Consider the following 26000-nt stretch of genomic DNA (forward strand, 5'->3'; position numbering starts at 1 on the left):
AACAATCTTGCAACAATCAGTCACAACAAGGGCTTGAAAGGGCATCGAATTGGTATGGCTAAACTCTATGGGTCATTGATGCAAGAGGCAGTGAGAATGATTTATTATATTTTATTTAATTTTATGTATCAAGGGAAATTCTGTAATTTCTTAATATTCTGGAATGGACTGTGCTTATAGTCCATTGGATCTTACTTTAGTAAAAGCCTAAGGAGTCCGAGTCCAAGTCACATTAGGGTTTTAAGAAATTCTAGTTCATCTAGGATTAGATATTAGACTTCTATTTAAAGAGTTGTAATGCTTTCTATTGGGATGATGAATGTTTTTAGAATTTTTTTATAGATAGGTACGAAAGAAAATATTATTAAAAAAGGAATAGAAGGAAAGATACACAAAGTTCATAATAGCGAACAAAGAGCAAATAGAAACAAATAGGAACAAACAATCATTAAACTATTCTAAAAGACAAAAGAAAATCTAGAAGAGCAAATAAATCCAAGAGAGCCCAACACTAAGACCAATGAAAGAGTCCGTTAGCACAAGTCTAACAACTGAGCCAAAGAATTCTCAGCATCCTCAAAAGAACGTCGATTACATTAGTCCAAATAACCAAATTTCAAATATCGAAATTATGTTTCCCAAGCCAATTATAACAACAAAATAATAAGTCTACAATTGAACCTGGCATGACCCAATCAATTCCAAACAACTGAAGCATATACATCCACACAGAATGAGCTACTGGGTAGAAAATCAGCAAGTTATCCACAGATTCCTTATTACAATAGCACATACAGCAATAATTCGCCAAAGGACAACCACAAAGCATAAGATTATCCAAAGTTAGAATCTAATCATGAGCTGCTATCTACATAAAGAATGCCACCCTTTTAGGAACCTTTACTTTCCAAATGTCCTTCCAAGGGAAAATAGAATGAGTATCATCTCAAATCTTATGATAAAAAGACCAAATGTCAAACTTCCCACTTCCATTGAGGCGCCAAGAAAGGCTGTCACAACAACCACCCCTAGGAATCCAAGATTGGATCAAGTGAAGAAAGGAGAAAGAAGCCACTAACTCCCACTCATTGAATTCCCTATAAAATCTTAAGTTCCACACTCTATCATTTCCACCCACTAAAGGACTAACACATTAGAAATACAAGCTTCTTTATTGGCTAAACACACAAATAACTGAGGACAGAGTTTTAAGAGAATTATCCCCAATCCACTTACCATGCCAATAAAGAATACGAGAACCATCCCCCACCACAAAAGACAAGTTCTTAGAAAAGCCCTCCCACCCTTCACTAATGCTTCACCATAAGCCACACCAATGAGCCCTTCTACAAACTCTAGTGCTCTGCATCCCTTTCCCCTCCTCATATTTCATGTCAATAACCCTCCACCACGGATGAGTAGTTTCATGGTCATACCTCCAAAGCCATTTTCCTAATAAAGCTTGATTAAAGGACACCAAATTCTGAATTCCCATACCACCCAACTCACACGGTAAGCAGACCTTTTCCTAAGCCACCAAAGGATATTTGAAACACTCTTCTAAGGAACCCCACAAAAAATTCCTCTAAATGCGTTCTAATCTAATAGCCACAGCTTTAGGAACAGTAAAAATGGAAAGATAATAAGTCAAAAGGCTTAAAAGGGTACTTTTCAACAAAGTGAGCCTGCCACCCTTTGACAAATAAAGACACTTCTAGCCCGTAAGCTTTCTCTCCATCCTCTCTAGAATAGGGTTCCAAATAGAGGCTGTCTTATATGAAGTACCCAATGGCATTCCCAAATAAATCATAGGCAAACTGCCCACCCTGCATCGAAGAATGTTAGCCAAAGTTTAAATGTTACTCACCTCCCCAATAGGGACAATCTCACTTTTCCCCACATTCACCTTCAAACCAGTAAAAGCTTGAAAACAAGTCAAAGCCAACCTAATTGAAACCAACCTAATTGAAAGCAACTGCTCTGTAGAAGCATTGCAAATAATAGATGGGAAATACGAATACCAGTAGTATTAATAGGCCCCACATGAAAGCCCTGAAGAAGACCAACTTTCTTAGTTTTCTTCAAAATCCGACTTAAACCTCCATGATCAAAAGCAAGAGAAGAGGAGACAACATATCACCTTGTCTTAGCCCTTGAGAGCTATCAAAAAAACCAGTAGGAGATCCATTAACCAAAAATGAGAAGCAAACAGTAGTGACACAATCCTTTAACCATCCCCTCCATCGAACCCCAAAATTCATCCTCTCCAACAAATAGAACAAAGTGTCCCAATCACATGATCATAGGTTTTTTCAATGTCTAACTTACATACCACTCCCGAAGTACAACACTTCAGTCTACTATCTAGACATTCGTTAGCAATAAGCACAGAATCCAAAAATTTTCTACCACCAAAAAACTTTTGCGACGTAGAAAGGAGTTTGTCCAACACCATACTCAATTTGTTAACCAACACCTTATATAACAGCTTATACACACTACCCACTAAGCTGATAGGCCAAAAAATTTTAATATTCAGTGCATTATTTTTCTTGGGAAATAAAGATAGGAAAGAAGCCTTCAAAGACCATTCATACTTTGAGCTCCTATGAAAATGATCAAAGAAGGCCATAACATCCTCTTCCACTACACTCTTAGCATTTATGAAAAAAGGCCATAGTGAAGCCATCAGGACCTAAAGCTTTATCACCCTCCATCTTTTAGAGGACCTATACCACATCCTCCTTAGAAAAATCCCTCTCAAGAGAAAGCTACTCAACCTCCCGAATGCTAGCAAATTCCAAACCATCCATAGTAGAATGCCATGTATTTGACTCTGTGTACAAGCCCTGATAAAATTGAACCACCTTAGAACACGCCTATTCCTCACCCTCATAAAGGACACCATTCACCTCTATACCTCTAATATGATTAGTTCTTTGATAAGGATTTTCCTACCTGGTGAAAGAAATGAGTATTATTGTCACCCTCCTTCACAAACAACACCCAAGACTTTTGTCTCCAAGAAATCTCCTCCAAAGAAGCTAAATGGGCAACATCACATTTAATCTGAGTACGACGAGTTTGTTACACATGCGAAAGACCCAACAAGTCCTCTCTAACATCCAAACCCTACAATTCAGATAAAAGGCTTTTCTTCCGAAACGCCAAATCCCAAATTCCTCCTTATTCCACTTTTTAAAATCATCTTTAAGAGCTTTTAATTTACGAGCCAGAATAAAGCTTGGAGAACCCAAAAAACAATACCCATTCCACCATTGCGGAACTCTCTCCGCAAAACCCTCATCTTTCAACCACATATTCTCAAACTTAAAGGCACTTCGACCTTTATTGAGACCACCAGCTACCACCAAAAGTGGACAGTGATCAAAAACTACTCGAGAGAGCATCCTTTGTCATTACTATACAATTCTCTTGATATATTATCTTGCATTTATGATAATGTATGCTTGCAGTAAATTTTTTTTCCCATTGCTTCACTGACGGTTATTCTATCTCCGTTGCAGCATTTGAAGGAAGATATGAAGTCAAGTTACGTGGCTCGAGAACTTATATCGACTAACCGCTTAGCTCCTCAATCTTTGTAACTTTGTCAACTCTTCATGTTGTCATGTTAATCAATATTTGATGATTTCTATATCACATTTGTGCTGGTTAACCTTATATTATTAGTTAATTAACTCGAATGACATATATGAATATGGTGTTTCTTCCTATGAAGATCCCAGACAATCTAATTTGTAACTTTATTCAATCCCTGTAGATTAATATTGTAAATCAAATTTTAGTTTACACAAGAAATTGATTAATAGCTATGAAGCTTTCTTTATGATTTGTGTGATGCAACCATCTCCAAGGTGTGATGCCAAGGAACCCTAGGTGTGATGCCTAGAATTTGTTTATTTTCTTTAATTTTATTATTCACGGTTACTATTCACATCACTGTTCACAGCAATCCAATTCTTGATTTTTACCTTTGTTTTCATTCCCAAACCCTATTAATCCTTGTCCCCTTTGGAGACCCTATAATCCCTATTATTTTCTAGCCTATTACCCACCAAAACCTAACCCTAATTCTTCAAAACCCAAGCTATACTAGACCAGCCCCTGGTGTTCTAAATCATATTTTGTTGTTCCCCCTTGTCCTACGTCAAGCTTTTATTTTGATTGGGTCTTGGTGAATTTCTTAACGGGGGTTGGTTCACGACAATATGTTGTTTTTTTGGTTGTGACATCGGTTGGGTATGCTAGCAGTAGGGTCAGGACATAAGTTGCACCAACATGGACACGGGTACGAATACGACACAAGTACAGATACGGGGGTACGGCAATTTTGAAAAAACAAGGATATGACACGACATGGGTACAGCAATTAAATAATTAATTAAATTTTATATTTAGACATATTTTTTAATATAAAATTACAAGTCTATGTCTAATTGAATATAGATGCCTAATTTATTCAATTAACCAATAATGATGATGATGATGATGATAATAATAATAATAATGGGGGGATATATGTTTATTTTTTTAAAAGTGAATAAGTTACATGTAGTTATATACATTTAAAAAAGAAAAAGAAAGAATTAAATGTAGTTAGACAATTAAAATAAAAAGAAAATTGAATTTTAAAATAAAGCCTTTAGTTGAAGTGTTGAACACGTGAGTGTGACTTTTACTGGCTACTGATTGATGTGATAAAAGAGAGTTTGAATAGTTAAAAAGTTACATTCAAATTTTCACTATTTGTTAAACTTTCACAGTTCAAACCGGTGTCAATTCCTTAAAAATGTGTCAATTAGTAAAAAACTATTCAACTCTCATGGGGTAGGGGCGGATAAAACAAGAGAAAGGAAGATAAAGAGAAAACTAAAAAAGGAAGAGAAGAAGATGAAGCTAAAATAAGAAGAAAACGAAGCAGCGCTGCAGCAGTAGCAGCAACGTGAGGCTGAGAAGAAAAAGTAAAGAACTCTGAGATCGGTGTTGTGTCGGTGACCGGACCTGTGGTGGCAAGCAACGACAAGGTTTTTACTTTTTCTTTTTGTTTTTTTTTTTTTTTACCAGCCGGTTCAGATTTACTGGCCAAAATCCAGAATTTTCTCCAGTATAACCGAAATAACTCCAGTACGGCTGGTAAAGAAACCGACACGCCATGTCGGAGCGGTGTCGGCACCATGTCGGAGAAGTGAAAAAAAAAAAAAAAAAAGACACCACTCGGACACCGGAGTCCGGCGAGTCTTACCGGTATCGGTGTTTGACACATGTCGGACACCGGTACTTTGCCAAATGGCATGTCGGTGCAACCTAGGTCAGGACATTGGATGGTGGCTGGGCTTTGAAATTTTTTTATTCTGTTTGCAGTCAAGGGGGTTGAGGTAAATAATATCACAAATGATACTATAAATAATTCATAGGCTAGGCAATCGGTAGCGTGGGTGGTTTAAAAAATGTATATGTATATATATATATTCTGGGTTGTGGCAAAGAGTGGATTTTCTGGTGTTACGGTTGTGTTTGGGACCCACAACAACACTTGAAAACCACCGATTGAATTTTTGCTCCCATACCAAAAAAGATGCAAGATAAAACCAAAACTAATGCAACAAAAATTGAAGAGAAAAAAATAAAATATAAATAACCTAGGAGTCAGCACTTAACCTTACTTGGAGTCAACACCAAGCAAAGAAATAAAGCTAGAAGTCAGCACCTAGCGTTGCCTAGAGTCCACACCAGATCAATGGAAAATTTCCAAGAGAAATTTCATTTATCATTCAGACTTGTCTTGTCTCATACGAGTACAATAGTAAAGCTTACATGGAATAATAAAATTAAACCCTAATTCTAGCTGACTTAGAAAGCTAATCATTGAATTACAAAAACACCCTTGACTAGGAAATTAAATAAAATACTAATCACCTAATTTAATTATAAAAAAAAAATTAAATTGTAATAAAGCAAAGATGTAAAACACAATATAACTCACTAAACAGTAAATTTGTGAAGGGGTAACAAATATAACTAATGATACTGTAAATAATTCATGTGTTATCATACCAGCTTGGCATAGCCCTCACTTTCTTCTCGAAGAAGGTTAAATTTTGTTTGCTGATAAAGAAGACGAGTATTTACTCTGACCTGAAATCAACAAAACAAATACAACAATTATGATTGAGATTGGTTTTCACTTAAAACTCACCTGCAGATGAAATTATCAGTGCATGTCATTGTTTCCACTAGTTCACATTTCATTATAAACTGCACATGTTGAAACAGTCTATCTCATTTATACTTCACCCCTTGGAAAAAAGAAAAATTTTAAGAAAATAGATATGCTTCCCCGTGTACATGCCATGTATTAGTCCCAACTACTTGGCATATAATAGTACCTCAGATCGGCCCTTAATTTTACACTAAACTGTTTAAAAAACACCCCATGTGATTGGTGCAATTCTTTTGCTTTTTAAAAAAATATATTTTAGAAAGCGCTAACCAGATGAAGTTTATTGAGCAGAAAAGGATGATGGCAGAGTGGCTGCAACCATCTTCCCCATCAGGACAAACAACCCCAAATGTGAAGGAAGAGATTGCAAATGAACCAATTCACTCACAAAAGGAAGCCAATTGGGCTAAGTTGTGAGAAGCTGAATTTTAATATAATTTGTTATAACCAAATGCTCGCTCTCTTTTTGGATAGATCTCAAGTTTTGAGGATTTGGATAGATCCGATGACCAAATGCTCGCTCTCTTTTCTGGTTCCCTTTTTGATTGGGCTAGGGCTTGGGGACTCACATTTAGTGATTCTCTCCCGCTCTTCCTTAGCTCTCTTCTTCTTTGCTCTTAATGTTTCTATTCTCCTATGTTTGTTCCTTTCTTTCTTTTCTTGTATGTTTTGTTTTGCTAGTGCTTTTTTGCATTTAGCAGTTTATTGAATATACTTGCTTCTTACCTATCAAAAAATATATATATAATTTGTTATAACAAACGCTACAACCAAGTAAACCAAATTAAAATTATCTTAACTTTTGACAATCCACAATTATATTAAAATTTTGTACTAGAGTTAACACAGTTTTTTATTTGGGTTTTTATTTAATAAGTTATAACCAATTTTGTATACAAGGACAATACTGTAATTTCAGAAATTCCTACAAAAAATTAATGGTATTTTCATGGTTTAGTGGAATCTAGGGAAAAAAATTGATAAATTAGTTGAGTCTAGAAAATTCTAGAAGATCCTAAGTATCTTTAGATTTTATTTTCTTTGAGCTCAAGTTAATCTTTTATTATGTTTTTAGTTTACTAGTCAAACTAGGAATCCTAATACCACTAGTACAAGATCAAGTCCCACTAGACATATCATGGTAATCAAAGGTAAGTCTTAAGATGCCATGGTCTTGCATCGTCCCAGACTTGAGGCGACAAAAAGACAATAGCTGGATTTATGAGACACTAAATTCCAAATATAGTTATAATACATATCTATACTACTATTTAAGCGGTTTTCCCTATTTAGATTCCTCATTTTTTAGTTCAAAAATACCCTTACATTCCTATGTTTAAGTAGAGACAAAACTAAAGAACAATCTGGTAAAAATGCAACTTTAACTCCTACTAAAACATTGCCTAAAAAATAGGACAACTCTCCTGTTAATTTTCAAATTACTTTATCCACTTATAAATTAGATTCTCAAAATAAAAATTATATATATAAAATAAAAACCCAGGTTTTTTTTTTTTATAGAAACAAATAGGAACAAACAATCATTAAACTATTCTAAAAGACAAAAGAAAATCTAAAGAGCAAATAAATCCAAGAGAGCCCAACACTAAGACCAATGAAAGAGTCCGTTAGCACAAGTCTAACAACTGAGCCAAAGAATTCTCAGCATCCTCAAAAGAACGTCGATTACATTAGTCCAAATAACCAAATTTCAAATATCGAAATTATGTTTCCCAAGCCAATGATAACAACAAAATAATAAGTCTACAATTGAACCTGGCATGACCCAATCAATTCCAAACAACTGAAGCATATACATCCACACAGAATGAGCTACTGGGTAGAAAATCAGCAAGTTATCCACAGATTCCTATTACAATAGCACATACAGCAATAATTCGCCAAAGGACAACCACAAAGCATAAGATTATCCAAAGTTAGAATCTAATCATGAGCTGCTATCTACATAAAGAATGCCACCCTTTTAGGAACCTTTACTTTCCAAATGTCCTTCCAAGGGAAAATAGAATGAGTATCATCTCAAATCTTATGATAAAAAGACCAAATGTCAAACTTCCCACTTCCATTGAGGCGCCAAAAAGGCTGTCACAACAACCACCCCTAGGAATCCAAGATTGGATCAAGTGAAGAAAGGAGAAAGAAGCCACTAACTCCCACTCATTGAATTCCCTATAAAATCTTAAGTTCCACACTCTATCATTTCCACCCACTAAAGGACTAACACATTAGAAATACAAGCTTCTTTATTGGCTAAACACACAAATAACTGAGGACAGAGTTTTAAGAGAATTATCCCCAATCCACTTACCATGCCAATAAAGAATACGAGAACCATCCCCACCACAAAAGACAAGTTCTTAGAAAAGCCCTCCCACCCTTCACTAATGCTTCACCATAAGCCACACCAATGAGCCCTTCTACAAACTCTAGTGCTCTGCATCCCTTTCCCCTCCTCATATTTCATGTCAATAACCCTCCACCACGGATGAGTAGTTTCATGGTCATACCTCCAAAGCCATTTTCCTAATAAAGCTTGATTAAAGGACACCAAATTCTGAATTCCCATACCACCCAACTCACACGGTAAGCAGACCTTTTCCTAAGCCACCAAAGGATATTTGAAACACTCTTCTAAGGAACCCCACAAAAATTCCTCTAAATGCGTTCTAATCTAATAGCCACAGCTTTAGGAACAGTAAAAATGGAAAGATAATAAGTCAAAAGGCTTAAAAGGGTACTTTTCAACAAAGTGAGCCTGCCACCCTTTGACAAATAAAGACACTTCTAGCCCGTAAGCTCTCTCCATCCTCTCTAGAATAGGGTTCCAAATAGAGGCTGTCTTATATGAAGTACCCAATGGCATTCCCAAATAAATCATAGGCAAACTGCCCACCCTGCATCGAAGAATGTTAGCCAAAGTTTAAATGTTACTCACCTCCCCAATAGGGACAATCTCACTTTTCCCCACATTCACCTTCAAACCAGTAAAAGCTTGAAAACAAGTCAAAGCCAACCTAATTGAAACCAACCTAATTGAAAGCAACTGCTCTGTAGAAGCATTGCAAATAATAGATGGGAAATACGAATACCAGTAGTATTAATAGGCCCCACATGAAAGCCCTGAAGAAGACCAACTTTCTTAGTTTTCTTCAAAATCCGACTTAACCTCCATGATCAAAAGCAAGAGAAGAGGAGACAACATATCACCTTGTCTTAGCCCTTGAGAGCTATCAAAAAAACCAGTAGGAAATCCATTAACCAAAAATGAGAAGCAAACAGTAGTGACACAAGCCTTTAACCATCCCCTCCATCGAACCCCAAAATTCATCCTCTCCAACAAATAGAACAAAGTGTCCCAATCACATGATCATAGGTTTTTTCAATGTCTAACTTACATACCACTCCCGAAGTACAACACTTCAGTCTACTATCTAGACATTCGTTAGCAATAAGCACAGAATCCAAAATTTTCTACCACAAAAAACTTTTGCGACGTAGAAAGGAGTTTGTCCAACACCATACTCAATTTGTTAACCAACACCTTATATAACAGCTTATACACACTACCCACTAAGCTGATAGGCCAAAAATTTTAATATTCAGTGCATTATTTTTCTTGGGAAATAAAGATAGGAAAGAAGCCTTCAAAGACCATTCATACTTTGAGCTCCTATGAAAATGATCAAAGAAGGCCATAACATCCTCTTCCACTACACTCTTAGCATTTATGAAAAAAGGCCATAGTGAAGCCATCAGGACCTAAAGCTTTATCACCCTCCATCTTTTAGAGGACCTATACCACATCCTCCTTAGAAAAATCCCTCTCAAGAGAAAGCTACTCAACCTCCCGAATGCTAGCAAATTCCAAACCATCCATAGTAGAATGCCATGTATTTGACTGTGTGTACAAGCCCTGATAAAATTGAACCACCTTAGAACACGCCTATTCCTCACCCTCATAAAGGACACCATTCACCTCTATACCTCTAATATGATTAGTTCTTTGATAAGGATTTTCCTACCTGGTGAAAGAAATGAGTATTATTGTCACCCTCCTTCACAAACAACACCCAAGACTTTTGTCTCCAAGAAATCTCCTCCAAAGAAGCTAAATGGCAACATCACATTTAATCTGAGTACGACGAGTTTGTTACACATGCGAAAGACCCAACAAGTCCTCTCTAACATCCAAACCCTACAATTCAGATAAAAGGCTTTTCTTCCGAAACGCCAAATCCCAAATTCCTCCTTATTCCACTTTTTAAAATCATCTTTAAGAGCTTTTAATTTACGAGCCAGAATAAAGCTTGGAGAACCCAAAAAACAATACCCATTCCACCATTGCGGAACTCTCTCCGCAAAACCCTCATCTTTCAACCACATATTCTCAAACTTAAAGGCACTTCGACCTTTATTGAGACCACCAGCTACCACCAAAAGTGGACAGTGATCAAAAACTACTCGAGAGAGCATCCTTTGTCATTACTATACAATTCTCTTGATATATTATCTTGCATTTATGATAATGTATGCTTGCAGTAAATTTTTTTCCCATTGCTTCACTGACGGTTATTCTATCTCCGTTGCAGCATTTGAAGGAAGATATGAAGTCAAGTTACGTGGCTCGAGAACTTATATCGACTAACCGCTTAGCTCCTCAATCTTTGTAACTTTGTCAACTCTTCATGTTGTCATGTTAATCAATATTTGATGATTTCTATATCACATTTGTGCTGGTTAACCTTATATTATTAGTTAATTAACTCGAATGACATATATGAATATGGTGTTTCTTCCTATGAAGATCCCAGACAATCTAATTTGTAACTTTATTCAATCCCTGTAGATTAATATTGTAAATCAAATTTTAGTTTACACAAGAAATTGATTAATAGCTATGAAGCTTTCTTTATGATTTGTGTGATGCAACCATCTCCAAGGTGTGATGCCAAGGAACCCTAGGTGTGATGCCTAGAATTTGTTTATTTTCTTTAATTTTATTATTCACGGTTACTATTCACATCACTGTTCACAGCAATCCAATTCTTGATTTTTACCTTTGTTTTCATTCCCAAACCCTATTAATCCTTGTCCCCTTTGGAGACCCTATAATCCCTATTATTTTCTAGCCTATTACCCACCAAAACCTAACCCTAATTCTTCAAAACCCAAGCTATACTAGACCAGCCCCTGGTGTTCTAAATCATATTTTGTTGTTCCCCTTGTCCTACGTCAAGCTTTTATTTTGATTGGGTCTTGGTGAATTTCTTAACGGGGGTTGGTTCACGACAATATGTTGTTTTTTGGTTGTGACATCGGTTGGGTATGCTAGCAGTAGGGTCAGGACATAAGTTGCACCAACATGGACACGGGTACGAATACGACACAAGTACAGATACGGGGGTACGGCAATTTTGAAAAAATAAGGATATGACACGACATGGGTACAGCAATTAAATAATTAATTAAATTTATATTTAGGCATATTTTTAATATAAAATTACAAGTCTATGTCTAATTGAATATAGATGCCTAATTTATTCAATTAACCAATAATGATGATGATAATAATAATAATAATGGGGGGATATATGTTTATCTTTTTAAAAGTGAATAAGTTACATGTAGTTATATACATTTAAAAAAGAAAAAGAAAGAATTAAATGTAGTTAGACAATTAAAATAAAAAGAAAATTGAATTTTAAAATAAAGCCTTTAGTTGAAGTGTTGAACACGTGAGTGTGACTTTTACTGGCTACTGATTGATGTGATAAAAGAGAGTTTGAATAGTTAAAAAGTTACATTCAAATTTTCACTATTTGTTAAACTTTCACAGTTCAAACCGGTGTCAATTCCTTAAAAAATGTGTCAATTAGTAAAAAACTATTCAACTCTCATGGGGTAGGGGCGGATAAAACAAGAGAAAGGAAGATAAGGAGAAAATAAAAAAGGAAGAGAAGAAGATGAAGCTAAAATAAGAAGAAAACGAAGCAGCGCTGCAGCAGTAGCAGCAACGTGAGGCTGAGAAGAAAAAATAAAGAACTCTGAGATCGGTGTTGTGTCGGTGACCGGATCTGTGGTGGCAAGCAACGACAAGGTTTTACTTTTTCTTTTTGTTTTTTTTTTTTTTACCAGCTGGTTCGGATTTACTGGCCAAAATCCAGAATTTTCTCCAGTATAACCGAAATAACTCCAGTACGGCTGGTAAAGAAACCGACACGCCATGTCGGAGCTGTGTCGGCACCATGTCGGAGAAGTGAAAAAAAAAAAAAAAAAAAAAAAAAAAAAAAGACACCACTCGGACACCGGAGTCCTGCGAGTTTTTTTTTTGGATAGGTAAGAAAGTAATATTATTAATAGAAAAGAATATAGATACACAAAGTTCACAGTAGTGAACAAAGAGCAACAAAAAGAAATAAAGGAATCAAAATCCCAAAATTTTAAGTTATCAAAAAAACTCAAAATAAAAATAAATAAATAAATAAAGGGTTTTCAAACAACATCATTTGTAATAGCGATGATGATAATTATGAATTATCACATATTACATGTTGTAATGATCATAATACAAGAGTAATAATTTGTGCTTGTTAACATTTTGGACTATGCCACCATATGAGTATGTAGCTACAAAACCATGATCAACTTACCTCTTTGTTCTTCAAGTCCTGAGCCTTTATCTTGATCATTTCAGCTTCCCATAGAAATTCTTCCTACAACAAACGGAACATATATTTTAGTGTTTTATTTCTTCCCTGTTATTGATATAGAGGTCTCAAAGCAACATACTAGAAGCCAAAACCAGATAACCAACAAGAGAAACTAAAAAATCAAAATATGAATAATGATATCGTTAATAATAATCATTACAATCACCTCACAACGCTCCTGGAAAAGCCTCAAAGGAACCAGTGCAGAATCTGCCATCCATTTTGCCTAAAAAGAAGAAAATGAAAACTATTATAAAAAAAAATAAAAAATAAAAAAGCAACAAAAAAATATGAATCATATGAAAGAAAAAGAAACATAAAGAGACATGACTTGTCTTGCATGTTTATGAATAATAAATACTTTTTGATTTTTTATAATTCAAAAGTTTGGGAGGATTTGAACCCTAGATGTCTCTTTAAGAAACACTAAGAAGTGACAACCAATTGAGCTTACAAGGCTCTTGGCATAAATAATCAATACTTTGGAAGTAACATGTTTGTAAAACTATGATGTGCAAGTGAAGGAAATTAAAACAACAGATTGGGGAGGATAAGATGTGCTGGAAACTAGACCAAAAAAAGGGCTTCAAGGTTGGTACTTTTTACCAACTTCTATGTGCCCCTACAAGCACCAGCGATCAGTGTTTCCCTTGGAAAATCATTTGGAGATCAAAGGCCCCGTTAAGAGTAGCCTTTTTCATATGGACTGCGGCTTTGGATAAGATTCTGACAATTGACAACTTAAGGTTGAGGAAGATAAGGATTACAAATTGGTGTTATATGTGCAAATGTAATGGTGAATTTGTTGATCACCTTTTGCTACATTGCTCTATTGCTTCAAACTTATGGTCCATGATATTGGGTTTGTTTAGAGTTCATTGGATGATGTCAAAATCTGTTGTTGAGCTTTTAGCTTGTTGGCAAGGACAGTTTGGTCGTCATTAGAATAGTCATATTTAGATGATCATTCCCCATTGCTTGATATTGTGCATTTGGAGGGAGACGAATAGCAGGAGCTTTGAAGAAATCGAAAGTTCTATGCCTGATCTGAAGTTATTCTTTTTTTGAACTTTATTGGATTGGTTGTCAGCCATGAGGAACCTTTACTTTCTAATGTTGATTTATTAGATTTATGTAACTTTTGTAACTGATTGTTTACTCCTGTATAATTCCTGTATACTTGGGTGACTCATTTTTTATGATTTATATAATTTTATTACTTATCACATAAAAAAGGACATTAAAGCAGCATGACTCCAAAGAAAACAATAGTAAAGCTTTCTAGCATGTTTATGAATAATCAATAATTTGTAAATAACATGTTTGTAAGGCTACGATGTGCAAGTGAAGAACATTAAGGTAGCATGACTCCAAAGAAAATAACACAAAAACTAAAAGCTCTAAGTTGGACCTATGTTTGTAAAAAGGGAAAGTGGAAGGGTGGAAAGGGGGAGTAAGGGGAGCCCATGGAAACACTATCCACTAATTGGTTCAATGAATAGAGAAGGGAAAGGATAAGAGCAGGTATGAGATCCCATTTTCCCACCAAATTCTAATCCAACCAAAGGTGGATAGATTGGAGGAAGTAAAGAGATGCTTTTGAATGCTTTCCCTCCCTAAATACCACTACAACCAGGACAGACAACCCAAATGGGAAGGAAGAGGTTGCAAGTGCATTGGTTCAATTGCAATCTCTAGCAAGTCTCACCACAATCGTTGACAAGTAGGAGCACGGCAAGAACATTGCCAAGGGGATAAATCCCCAAGTCCAAATGGCTTCACCATGGCTTTTTTGCAGCACTGTTGGGGGGTGGTTGCAGTAGATGTGTTTGCTGTTTTTGAGGAATTTCATTAATACTGTAAGTTCAAAAAATCCCTTAATTCCTCATTTATAGCATTAATCCCCAAGAAACATAATGCTATTAATGTTATAGATTTTAGACCTATCAGTTTGATTGGGAGTGTTAATAAAATTGTGGCTAAGGTGTTGACAGATAGATTGAAAGAAGTGTTGGATAAACTTATTTCTGCTCCACAAAATGCAGGCGTCAATGAGAGGCAGATTCTGGATTCAGTGCTCATTGCCAATGAGTGCTTGGATAGCAGAATCAAAAGTCACATTCCTGGCATAGTCTATAAGTTAGATATAGGAAAGGGTTTTGACCATGTTAATTGGGAGCTTCTTCTTTATTTATCGGAGAGGATGGGGTTTGGTGAAAAGTGGAGCGCAGATTTGTACATGTATCACCACAGTAGAATTTTCTGTTTTGGTTAATGGGTCTCCCTGTGGTTGTTTTGGCTCTTCTAGGGGTTTAAGGCAAGGGGATCCTTCATCTGCTTTGCTCTTCATCCTTGTCATGGAAGTTTTCAAAAGAATGCTATAGAAGATAGAGGAGGACAGACCTATTAAAGGTTTTAAGGTGGGAAATTATATTGCTGGTGGATTGTCTGTCTCACATCTTTTATTTACTGATGACACCATTCTTTTTTGTGATGCTGATACTGAACAAATTTTGTATATTCGTTTGTTACTAACTTGTTTTGAGGCTGTGACTGGGTTGCGAGTTAATTTGGGAAAATGTGAGATGGTACCGGTGGGTGAGGTGGAGAATATACATGAATTGGCAAATCTTTTTTATTGCAAGGTGGGATCTTTGCGTATTGCAAGGTGGGATCTTTGCCCATGACTTGTCTTGGCATGCCATTAGGGGCTTCTTCTAAATCAACAGCAATTTGGAATCCTATTTTGGAGAGATTTGAACGTCATTTATCTGGTTGGAAGAGGATGTACTTATCTAAAGGGGGAAGGTTGACATTATTGAAGAGCACGCTTTCAAGCTTGCCTATATATTATTTATCTTTATTCACCATTCCCACTTGAGTGGAAAATAGAATAGAGAGGTTACAGAGGAATTTTAGTGGGTTGTTTAGGAGAGGAGTTCAAGCACCACTTGGTGGAATGGGATAAGGTATGCACTCCTTTGGCTTATGGGGGGTTAGGGATTTGAAAACTTACCACTTTCAATCAATCTTTGTTGGGAAAGAGCCTATGGAGGTTTGGGTTGGAGGTATACAAATTGTGGAGACGGGTTGTTACTGTAAAATATGGAGAGGAATGGGGTGGATGGTTAACAAAACCTGTTAGGCACTCATGGATGTGGGTTATGGAGGAGCATTAGAATGAAGGGGAATCATTTCTTACAGAGAATTTGGTTTGTTGTGGGTTCTAGTAGTCAAATTCGATTCTGGCATGATAATTGGTGTGGGGATCAACCATTAAAACTGATGTTTCCTGTATTGTTTGAAATTGCCATGGATAAGAATGATTCTGTGGAATCATTATCAAAGAGAGGTGGAAGGGCAGAGTAGGAATTGGCATGTGGATTTCATAAAAAAAATTTAACAATTGGGAGATTGATGAGGTGGCTTCATTTTTCCATTTGTTAGACTCTCATACTCCCCTTAGGGAGGGGAATGATAAGATGATACAAAAGTTAAAAAGTAATGGGGAGTTCACTGTGAGATCTTTTTATGAGAAATTGCAAGGCTCAGCCCCTATGCATTTTCCTTGGAAGGTCATATGGAGGACCAAGGCACCTCAGACAGTTTCTTTCTTTATGTGAACAGCGGCTCAGGAAAAAAATTCTCACCAATGAGAATCTCATCAAGATAGGCTTTTCAATGGTGAGTAGGTGTTGTATGAGTAGCATGGCTTTCAAGTTATGAAGTTTTATTTTTAGGATGTTTGGGGTTCAGTGGGTTTTACCGAAGAAGGTTCTTGATTTATTATTTGGGTGGCAATGTCGTGGACCAAATTCAGATATCTGGAATCTTATCCCTTTATGTTTGATGCGAACTATATGGAGGGAACAAAATCGGCACATTTTTGAAGATATGGAGTTCACATCTTCTCAAATACAAGCATCCTTCATTAGTTCTCTTTATAAGTGGTCTTTTGTATCGGGTCTTACTGACAATATCTCTATTCACTCCTTCATAGAGTCAACTCATATGTAGATATTATCCTCTTGTAATTCTTTAGACTACTTCATGTTTATTTTCACGATGTAGCCTCTTTTCAATAATATTATTATTACCTATCAAAAAAAAAAAAAACAATCTGATACTTTTAGTTTTTTTTTTTATTTTTTAGTTACCAAGTTTAAAAGATCAAAACTTTCCATCTTCTATGAATCGTCAGACATCTTCAATGTGTTTTCTTGACATTGACTTAGCAATCTATTTGTGAATAAATTTGTAATTTTGGCAGAGATTTGACTATTATATAAATTGTGACCAATCGCAATTTCTGATGTCAGTTAGCCATAAAATAATGCCTCTACCTTTCCTACCTCTGTTTTTTCTTTCCCTCCTACCAAACACAACAATGATAAAAAAAAAAATCTTTTTCATTCACCTTTCCTACCCTTCACTGTCAACCCTTCTTTTCAATTTTCCAACCTTTCAACCAAATTAGTGCAGAGCCAAAAGGAAACATAAACTCATTTGTCCATACAGTTTTTATTAATGTCTATTTGCCTGTTTATTTTTATTATTTCAGTCTTTTGGAAGGGAAAGATACTAAACAGAGTGGAACATTGGACTTATTCCCCTTCCTTCACCTCTTATTCCAAATGATTAAAACCCCCAGATTCATTTCAACTTAAAAAGGCTAAAGGCCAATATCGACAAGCTATTCACGATGCTGAAAAAATGAATCATCACAGGTATATGCCACAGTATAAGCAAATAATTACAACCAACATCAGTAAAAGAACCACAAAATAGATACCAATAATGTCAAACCTCTATTTTATGAAAATAATAACAATAAACAGCTTCCAGAAACATAGCAAGCACCCAAATCAGAGTCCTACCAATAATACTGTACACATTAAAATGCAATTTACAAATAAGTCAACATAGCATTAGAAATATTACAAAGCAACCATAATTTACGAGTCTCAACACAAAATCCAAATACCACAAAGCATTTTTTTTATTACACTTACCAATTTTGTGAGACGAGAACGGTACTCCCCGGGCATTGCAATCTGAAGACAAAATGAATGAATACATGTAAGGAAAAGCTTGTCGACTAGCATCAAATATATAAAGTAGCAGGTCAATAGTAGAACAAATAAAACCAAGCAATAGAGCAAAACCATGCATAATGGTGTATAACCTTATAGGCAAAAAGAGGTAACACCAAACGCCACAAAGATGAAACAGGAAATTAAGGAAAAACTCATTGACCAAATTTATCAAAATAGAAACCAAAGAAAATCCTTCCTTTTTATTTTTTATCAAATCCTACTTCATGATACTCACTTTGTAAAATATACATCCCCCTTCGTTAGTTTATATATTTTCATTCATTTCCTAAACTATGCAGTCATAATGCAATAAATCCATGCTTTCCTGCACATTATTTTGACAATATAATATGAAGAGTTTAAACAACTTTCCTGTTAATTTTTTTTAATAGAAAAATACAACTTACAATAGAGGATTGAACCCATGACCTCATGCTTCACTCCTTATTTATTGGGAGGGGAGATGCCATTGACTACAAAAATCATGGGCCTATTTGGGCTGTAAATGTTTTGAGAAAACAATTAAATTTTAAACTATTATACAAAGTATAGAAAACTCAAGTTGCTCTTAACATCTAAGCAAACAAGATGCACTTCCTAAAAGAGCTACATTTAAATAAAAGGAAGAGCCTTCTTCCATTGTTCATAGACAAGGAATACAATTGGATCGGCAGGGTTTTAGAATTCTGTATATAGGACAACCACCACCACCCCAACAGTCCATATCCTTATTTTTGTCTATCAAATATTTCTCCTTTGTGCCCCAGATATTCTTTTCCTGTTCTTCCTTGCTTCACTAACATACCATGTTGATACTTGTCGAGAAGTAGATTTCCTGTACTAATGTTTGTGCCCCCAAAGCTACAGCTCACACATACTCTCTGACTAAATTATCATCCCAAGCAATTAGCCTCACCACTAACAGGAAATCCTCCATGCAAATATTTTTCAATTGAACAACCTAAGCATTTTTCAACAACAAAGTCCCTTGCACAAGATAATTTCTTAGAAAAGTGCCAAGATTATCCATAAATGAATTAGGAAGATTGCTGAACCAATATTTTACCATTGCAATGTAGAAAAAGTAACCACTGCATCACTCAAATAAATTATGGTGCGCTTGCATAAAAAAACATGTGAAGAAGTTTAAAACAGACTTGCAACTTCAACTAACAGGGCCCACATTCCTTAGTTCACTAATAACAGACTTTTAAATCATATATTCGTATGCACCATGCTTGAATTTCTTTAAGCATGCCCCACTGCAGGGTACAATAAACTGCAATCACCAACTCTAAAACTTACACTCCCAAAAAAGATTGAACCCATAACTTCAAAAAGGCCACAATCAAACTTTGAACCAAGATAAAGGTTTTCAATCTCAATTCCAACCCTCCAATAACCAAATTTCAAACCAAGCAATATAATCATAGAAACCAAAAAAATATATCACACAATTTCCGTTGTGTTTGTTTCCCTCACAAATTTTCTCAGCAACCAAACAAAAAAATAAAATTTTAACAGAGAAAAAATTTGCCAAAAAAAAAAAACGAAAATCATACATCTTGAGCCATTTGCGTAACAATATCTGCTAAACAAGAACCCAACTCTTCGCGGGACAATCCATCCACGAACTCCACCGATTCCAACGCCGCTTTGCACTTCTGAAACGGCAATTCACCGCGAACCTAAGAATCAAACACACAGAAAATTCAAAAAAAAACTAATCCAAAATCCGAAGAAAAATTAGAAAAAGCAAAAATTAAATGCAAAAAAAATAAATAAATAAATAAGAGAGAGAACCAAGGTCCAGCAAAGCTCGTAGAGGAAGCGAAGCATGGGGACCGGTTCGGAGAGTTTGAAGCTAGGGTTTCCATTCTTCAATTCGCGAACAAGTTCCTCCGTGACGTATATACAGTCTATAGAAGGGAGGGACATTTTTCAGAGAGAGAGAAAATTGGAATCAAACCCTAGCCTAGCCTAGCCTATAGACACCACAAAAGTTACAAGTGTGGATCAGGGAGAAAGGTGGGTTTTCATGGAGAATAAAACAGGGTTTCAAGTTTGAAGTTTCAGGGGAATCTGAAAGTGAAAGAAGTTGCAGTTCTGTGTTGTATTGTGTGGGGGTTAGGGCCTTTTTGAGAGGAATTGGGAAGTGGTGCTTAAACTGGAGTCTGGAGGGTATTATTATTTCCTAAATCCTGATGCCTGAAGTGACCTGTGCTGTTTGTTGTTTGGTCTTTGGAGCCAGTTTTTCTTTCTCTCTTTTTCCTTTTTTACCTAGCCTAGCCTAGCCTATAGACACCACAAAAGTTACAAGTGTGGATCAGGGAGAAAGGTGGGTTTTCATGGAGAATAAAACAGGGTTTCAAGTTTGAAGTTTCAGGGGAATCTGAAAGTGAAAGAAGTTGCAGTTCTGTGTTGTATTGTGTGGGGGTTAGGGCCTTTTTGAGAGGAATTGGGAAGTGGTGCTTAAACTGGAGTCTGGAGGGTATTATTATTTCCTAAATCCTGATGCCTGAAGTGACCTGTGCTGTTTGTTGTTTGGTCTTTGGAGCCAGTTTTTCTTTCTCTCTTTTTCCTTTTTTTGTTGGGTCGGGTTTCGGGTTGGATCCTTGATGAGCAGATCGTAAAAGCCCATATTGTATTGGCCCAAAATGAAGTTATTTGGGTTCCAAAATAAACTTCACACCTTGGATGAATATTTAAATATTATTTTTATCCCTAAAGTTTGGGAAAAGTTCTTTTATGTCCCTAAACTATAAAAGCATTTTCAATTTTTGTCCTTAAATTTTTTTTAAATCCTAAATTATTGAAAAAAAAAAATCTATTATCACCCCTAAACAGGCCAAACTATTAAAAGAAAAAATTGTCCTTATTTATGAGAGACCACACCAACAACTTAACTTATTCTCATGTCAAGCCAAACCTACGCAAATGAGTAAAGTCATGTTGCTGCCTCTCAAAGAGTAGAGGTTCTATTGATTTTATCTTCCTCTCTAGATTAAAGATTTTATATACAGTCACCACTTATTTAATTATTGAAAAAATAAGAAAAGCACAATTAAAAAGTACATTCTTATTGATGAATTGAAATTGTACATCTTTATAAAGTGACTAAATATTGCATGACTTTGGTCCTAAATACAATCTAAGTAATAATTAAGCTAAAATGCAAAACTAACCCTTTAAGTTTATTCAGATTTCATTTTAATTCTCTAATTTTGTTTTCATTCATTTTTAGACATGGCAAAACGGGCAGGTCGGGTCGGGTTTGGGTTGGGTTAATCGGGTTGCGGGTTAAACGGGTCACGGGTCAAAAACAGGTCAATTTAAGCAGGTCAAAAATAGGTTCGGGTCAATCAGGTTGCGGGTCGGGTCAAGTTGACCCGTATTTTTCACATGAATTTTTTATTACTATCTTTTTATAAAGAAAACAACATGTATTTGCCATTTGGAAAGTTATGCAACAAATTAATTGATGTAAAATGCATCATTTTGAATTCACCAATTCTATAAAGAATAAACTCAGTTAAACTTATTAATACTTATTCAATAATTTTAAAATTATACAAATCCTAACATTGTTATCTAAAACAAAATAATACAAAGATAAGTAAAACAAATACACAAGTTTTATTTCTACACAATATCAATATTCCAAAATATAAAACAAAATTACAAATAACTTATTGGATAAATCATTTAATAAAGAATAAAAACATATAAGAAATTTACAATCTTGAAAATTAATTTTATAATCTATTATCAATTGTGGTTCGTACTCTATTTCAATTAAGATATACATTAAAGTTTGATTGCTTACTTATTTATACATGGTCTCTTTTATGAATATCATATCATTGTTAAGCAACACACATTCTAGGAAATATCATAATTTATTTTGAAAAGTCATTTATTTTGGACATAAATTGTTAAAAAAATAGGTTTAAACATTCATAATTTATGCTAATTTGACACTTTGGCTTTACTATTTTCACACTTGTGAATGTTTCTCACACATGTCTACAATTTTAAATATATGTTTTTAACTCTACTGTAACCAGATTATCTTGGCATGTACTTTACTATTTGATATCTAAAAATCTTTACTCATTACAGAATGCTCAACTATTTATTTTTCAATTAATTTGGATGCAATTATATAAATGCATCAATTGTTTTCTTAAAACTCACAACAAACAATTAAACCAATATTGTCTTAATTTTACTATTTTTTTTTTACCCAAAAAAAAAAGTTAAAAAAAAAAAAAAGGTTTGGGTCAGGTCATAGGTCAAGTCGGGTTGACCCGCAAAAAAAACGAGTCAACCCGTTTTTGCTTCGGATCAAAAAATCGAGTTCAGGTCAGGTATTTTTCAGGTCGGGTCAGAAAATTTTGACCCGTTTTACCATGTCTATTCATTTTAGTCCTCTAAGTTTCAACTTTATTCAATTAAGGTTTTTCCATCAACTTTTATTATATGTTGTGGTTAATTTTTCAATGTTTTATATTTTTCTTCAAAATTTTTTAATTAAAAAAAATCAATTAATAATTGAAAAATATTTTCCAGATTTGTTTTTCAAAATTTTTTAATAAAAGTTGGCGGAAAGGTCTTAATTGAATAAATCTGAAACTTAGAAGACTGAAATGAATGAAACCAAGATTAGAAAACTGAAATGAAATCTAAAAAAACTTAGAGAGTTAGTTTTGCATTTTAGCCTAAAAATTACATGGCTTTGAATCCTAGTTAAATTCTACAAAAATAAAATTAAATGAAAAAGAATTGATCTAAGTTCAAAGACTATGTTACAAGATGAAAATGTGTTAGGCATCTACATTGCCTAGTGAAACCAATCTTCTAGAATTTGATAACCAATTGCATGTCACATCATTCAACAACAATTATAGCACCCAATAACATATAGGAACCAAGAAGGGCGAACTATAATCTTCTTCAATATTCCTTAGTGGTCATAACATCAAAGTAATTCTCAAAACCCATCTAAGTACGAAATATGTCCCAAACTAGGGGCATTGACTAGGTATGTTCAATTTCTTTCAATGAATAACTCGGTTGCTAATTGAAATTATCATTTTTGCAAGGATCATGGTAAAAGACCCCAGTATTTCAAGGCACATACACAGTGGCATGAATAACACCCAAAATCTGAACTGAACAAAGAAAGAAATTAAAACCACTCAAAAAGAAGAAGAAAAAATACAAAATCTTGCCTTCACCATTGTTGTTACTTGTTAGTTCTTCTGACTAGGAATTCTCATAAACTTGTTTAAAAGAAAACATGATATGTCTCAATATATAATGAGGGTCTAGCACAACAACATACAACAAAAAATTGATTAATATTATTAATATTTTCCCAATATTTGTCATATTTCTTTCTCATGCTAGCAGCTATATACTTCAACGTACTATCCTCATTTCTACTCAAAGTCAACAATTTAGATTACACTGACATAAGTTCATAGAAAAATGCATTAGATGTAACATGTAAAGAGCCTGACAATTGCAAAGTCGCCAAGTAAAAAAGTTTCAGAGAAGTTGCAAAAATATTTTAGCATTTCCCCAATCAAGCACATTAGGAAGCTCAATATTCTTTCTCCCCTCCCTTTTCCTCTCCGATTATTATCCTCAACCTCATTCTCATCATTATCACCATCTTAAAAATATGATTCCAATTGTGAGTCTTCCTCTTGTAGCCACTCAAAAGCATTTTGGAACTTCATAGCTGCCTCTAACATCATATATATTAAGTTCCACCAAGTTGGAAGATTTAGGTATACTAGACTTTTACTAGAAATCCTTTCACGCTTTACACCTCACATACAATAAGGTTAACAAATGTGCACAACACCTCACATGCAAAAACTCATTATCTAAGATGACGGTCTTCCAATCCTTAGTATTTCTTTTCAAATATTTGATGGCAACATCATTTGAAATTGCATTATCTATCCTATCTATCCCCCACTCTAGCAAGCACTTCTCAATATGCTTACCAATTATGAAACCCTTGTGATTAGGAACAAGACAAAATTTTAAGATTCTTTTATGCAACTTCCAATCATTATCAATCCAATGAGTGTGGCATACTCGTTGCTTGTGCAAGGCTTTTTTCAATTTGTTATTCTCTTCATAATAAAGATTCATACAATCACAAGCAGCAGTGGTGCAAGAAGAGATAGTAAAACTAGGTTCCAAAACCTCAACAAAAGACTTAAAACCTTCCTTCTCCACATGCCTAAAAGGTAACTCGTCAATAAATTATCTTTTCTAAGGCATTCTTCACAATTTTTTCACTAAACCCCACTACCTAAAGAGTAGATTGCCCTTATTTTTTTTTTTTTTTTTTTTTTTTTAAGAAAACAAAGTGTCTTTTGCCTTTTGTCTACAACCTTATAAGCATGCCTGGGTCATTTAATTATAAAGATGATTCCACAAATTACTAGTCTCATCCCTTTTCCCGCGACACCCATAATCTTTAACACAATAATTAGATGTTGCTCTAGGGTGAGAAGGATCACAATCACCTAGAAAAGTGATCCCAAACTTTAGATTTTTTTAGGACACTTAGTAGAAATTTGTGTTAGTTTGATAATTTGTTCCAACTATTTCAAGATACAAATTATAGTATTTTTGTTAATTTTTCAGCTTGATAAAGCAAGACAATTGTATCAAGCATTCCATGGTTCCACATTTCCATATGAACATTGTTGGAATCTTTTGAAGCACTTACCAAAATAGTTGCGTGCTATTCAAGATCATAGATCAAAAAGAGGGAGATTTGAGACAACATCTTAATCTTCTAATTTAGGGTCTATAAATTTAGAGGATGAAGATATCCCACATGTTCCCAATGTATTGGAGAGACCACCAGGTAAGAAGGCTGAAAAAGAATGATTTGAAGAAACAAAAGAGCAAAGAATGGTACAATTTCAAATAAGGAAGACTTATTAAATGTCATGATGGAAGAAAGAAAAAAAATAAATGAGATGAAAATAGTCATTACTAAGAAATTAGGACATCTTGTAAACCATGAGTAGGAGATGGCGCAAATTCACCTTGAAAATAAAAAACTTACAACGGCACAAATGAAAATGGAGTTGAAAATGGACAAATTGAAAGAGGATAGGGAAATGGAAAAATTGAGATTGGAACAGATGAAGGAGGAAAAAGAAATTATAATCATGGATGCAAGTGTGTTACCTCTAATGCAACAAGAATATATTCACCTGCACCACAAGGAAATCCTTAAAAAAATGAAGGAATTAAAAGGAATTAGCTTTGACAGATAAGCTCTTGTTTTGTATGATTATGAGAGCACTTTAAACTTGTTTTGTTGCAATGTGATCCCACTAACTAAGGATAATAGTTGTTATTTACTATTATTTGATGTATTACAATTTGTCACTGTAAGTAGTCGATAGATTTTATGCTATTGTCATTTAAAATTCTATTTGAAGATTATATATATATATATATATATACAATCTTAGAGTGTCATCAATCTTATTTATATTGAAAATGTATAATTGTTCAAAAAATATGATTGTTGTTAAACATGACTATTTATAAAAGGCGTAAATGCACTTTTAGTCCCCACATTTTGGCTTGTTTCCATTTTGGTCCCAACATTTCTATTTTACCACTTTTAGTCCTTAAACCAATTAACGCGTATTATTTTAGTCCTTCTCGCCAGTTAACAGTCGAAAATCACGGAGGTGACTAACGGAGGGATTAAAATATTATTAAAAATTCACTGTAGTAATAAAATAAAATAAGAAATTTAAAACAAGAACACACCAGAACATAAAAACAAGAACAGAAACCCAAATATTCAAATTCACAACTCAAACCCAGATTTTCTCATCTTTCAATCAACAACAAAACCTCCAACAAATAAAATTC

The 26000-nt window shown here is 34.7% G+C and overlaps 1 protein-coding gene across 3 annotated transcripts in view; it reads right to left on the bottom strand.

Moving 5' to 3' along the window:
- Window positions 1-20301, bottom strand: part of LOC111987545 (THO complex subunit 2) — a 37300-nt gene extending 16999 nt beyond the window's left edge. For all 3 annotated transcript variants that reach the window (XM_065760328.1, XM_065760329.1, XM_065760330.1), the window contains exons 1-6: window positions 19875-20301; window positions 19634-19759; window positions 17988-18029; window positions 13142-13201; window positions 12916-12978; window positions 6079-6159 (exon numbers count right to left, since the gene is read on the bottom strand). In XM_065760328.1, coding sequence (XP_065616400.1) covers window positions 6079-6159; window positions 12916-12978; window positions 13142-13201; window positions 17988-18029; window positions 19634-19759; window positions 19875-20009 — 507 coding nt within the window. In that variant the 5' untranslated portion in view covers window positions 20010-20301. The remainder of the gene's footprint in view (window positions 1-6078; window positions 6160-12915; window positions 12979-13141; window positions 13202-17987; window positions 18030-19633; window positions 19760-19874) is intronic.
- Between the last annotated feature and the right edge of the window lie 5699 nt (window positions 20302-26000).

Source organism: Quercus suber, unplaced genomic scaffold (genome assembly GCF_002906115.3).
Source record: "Quercus suber isolate HL8 unplaced genomic scaffold, Cork oak 2.0 scaffold_362, whole genome shotgun sequence".
NCBI classification, from domain to species: domain Eukaryota; kingdom Viridiplantae; phylum Streptophyta; class Magnoliopsida; order Fagales; family Fagaceae; genus Quercus; species Quercus suber.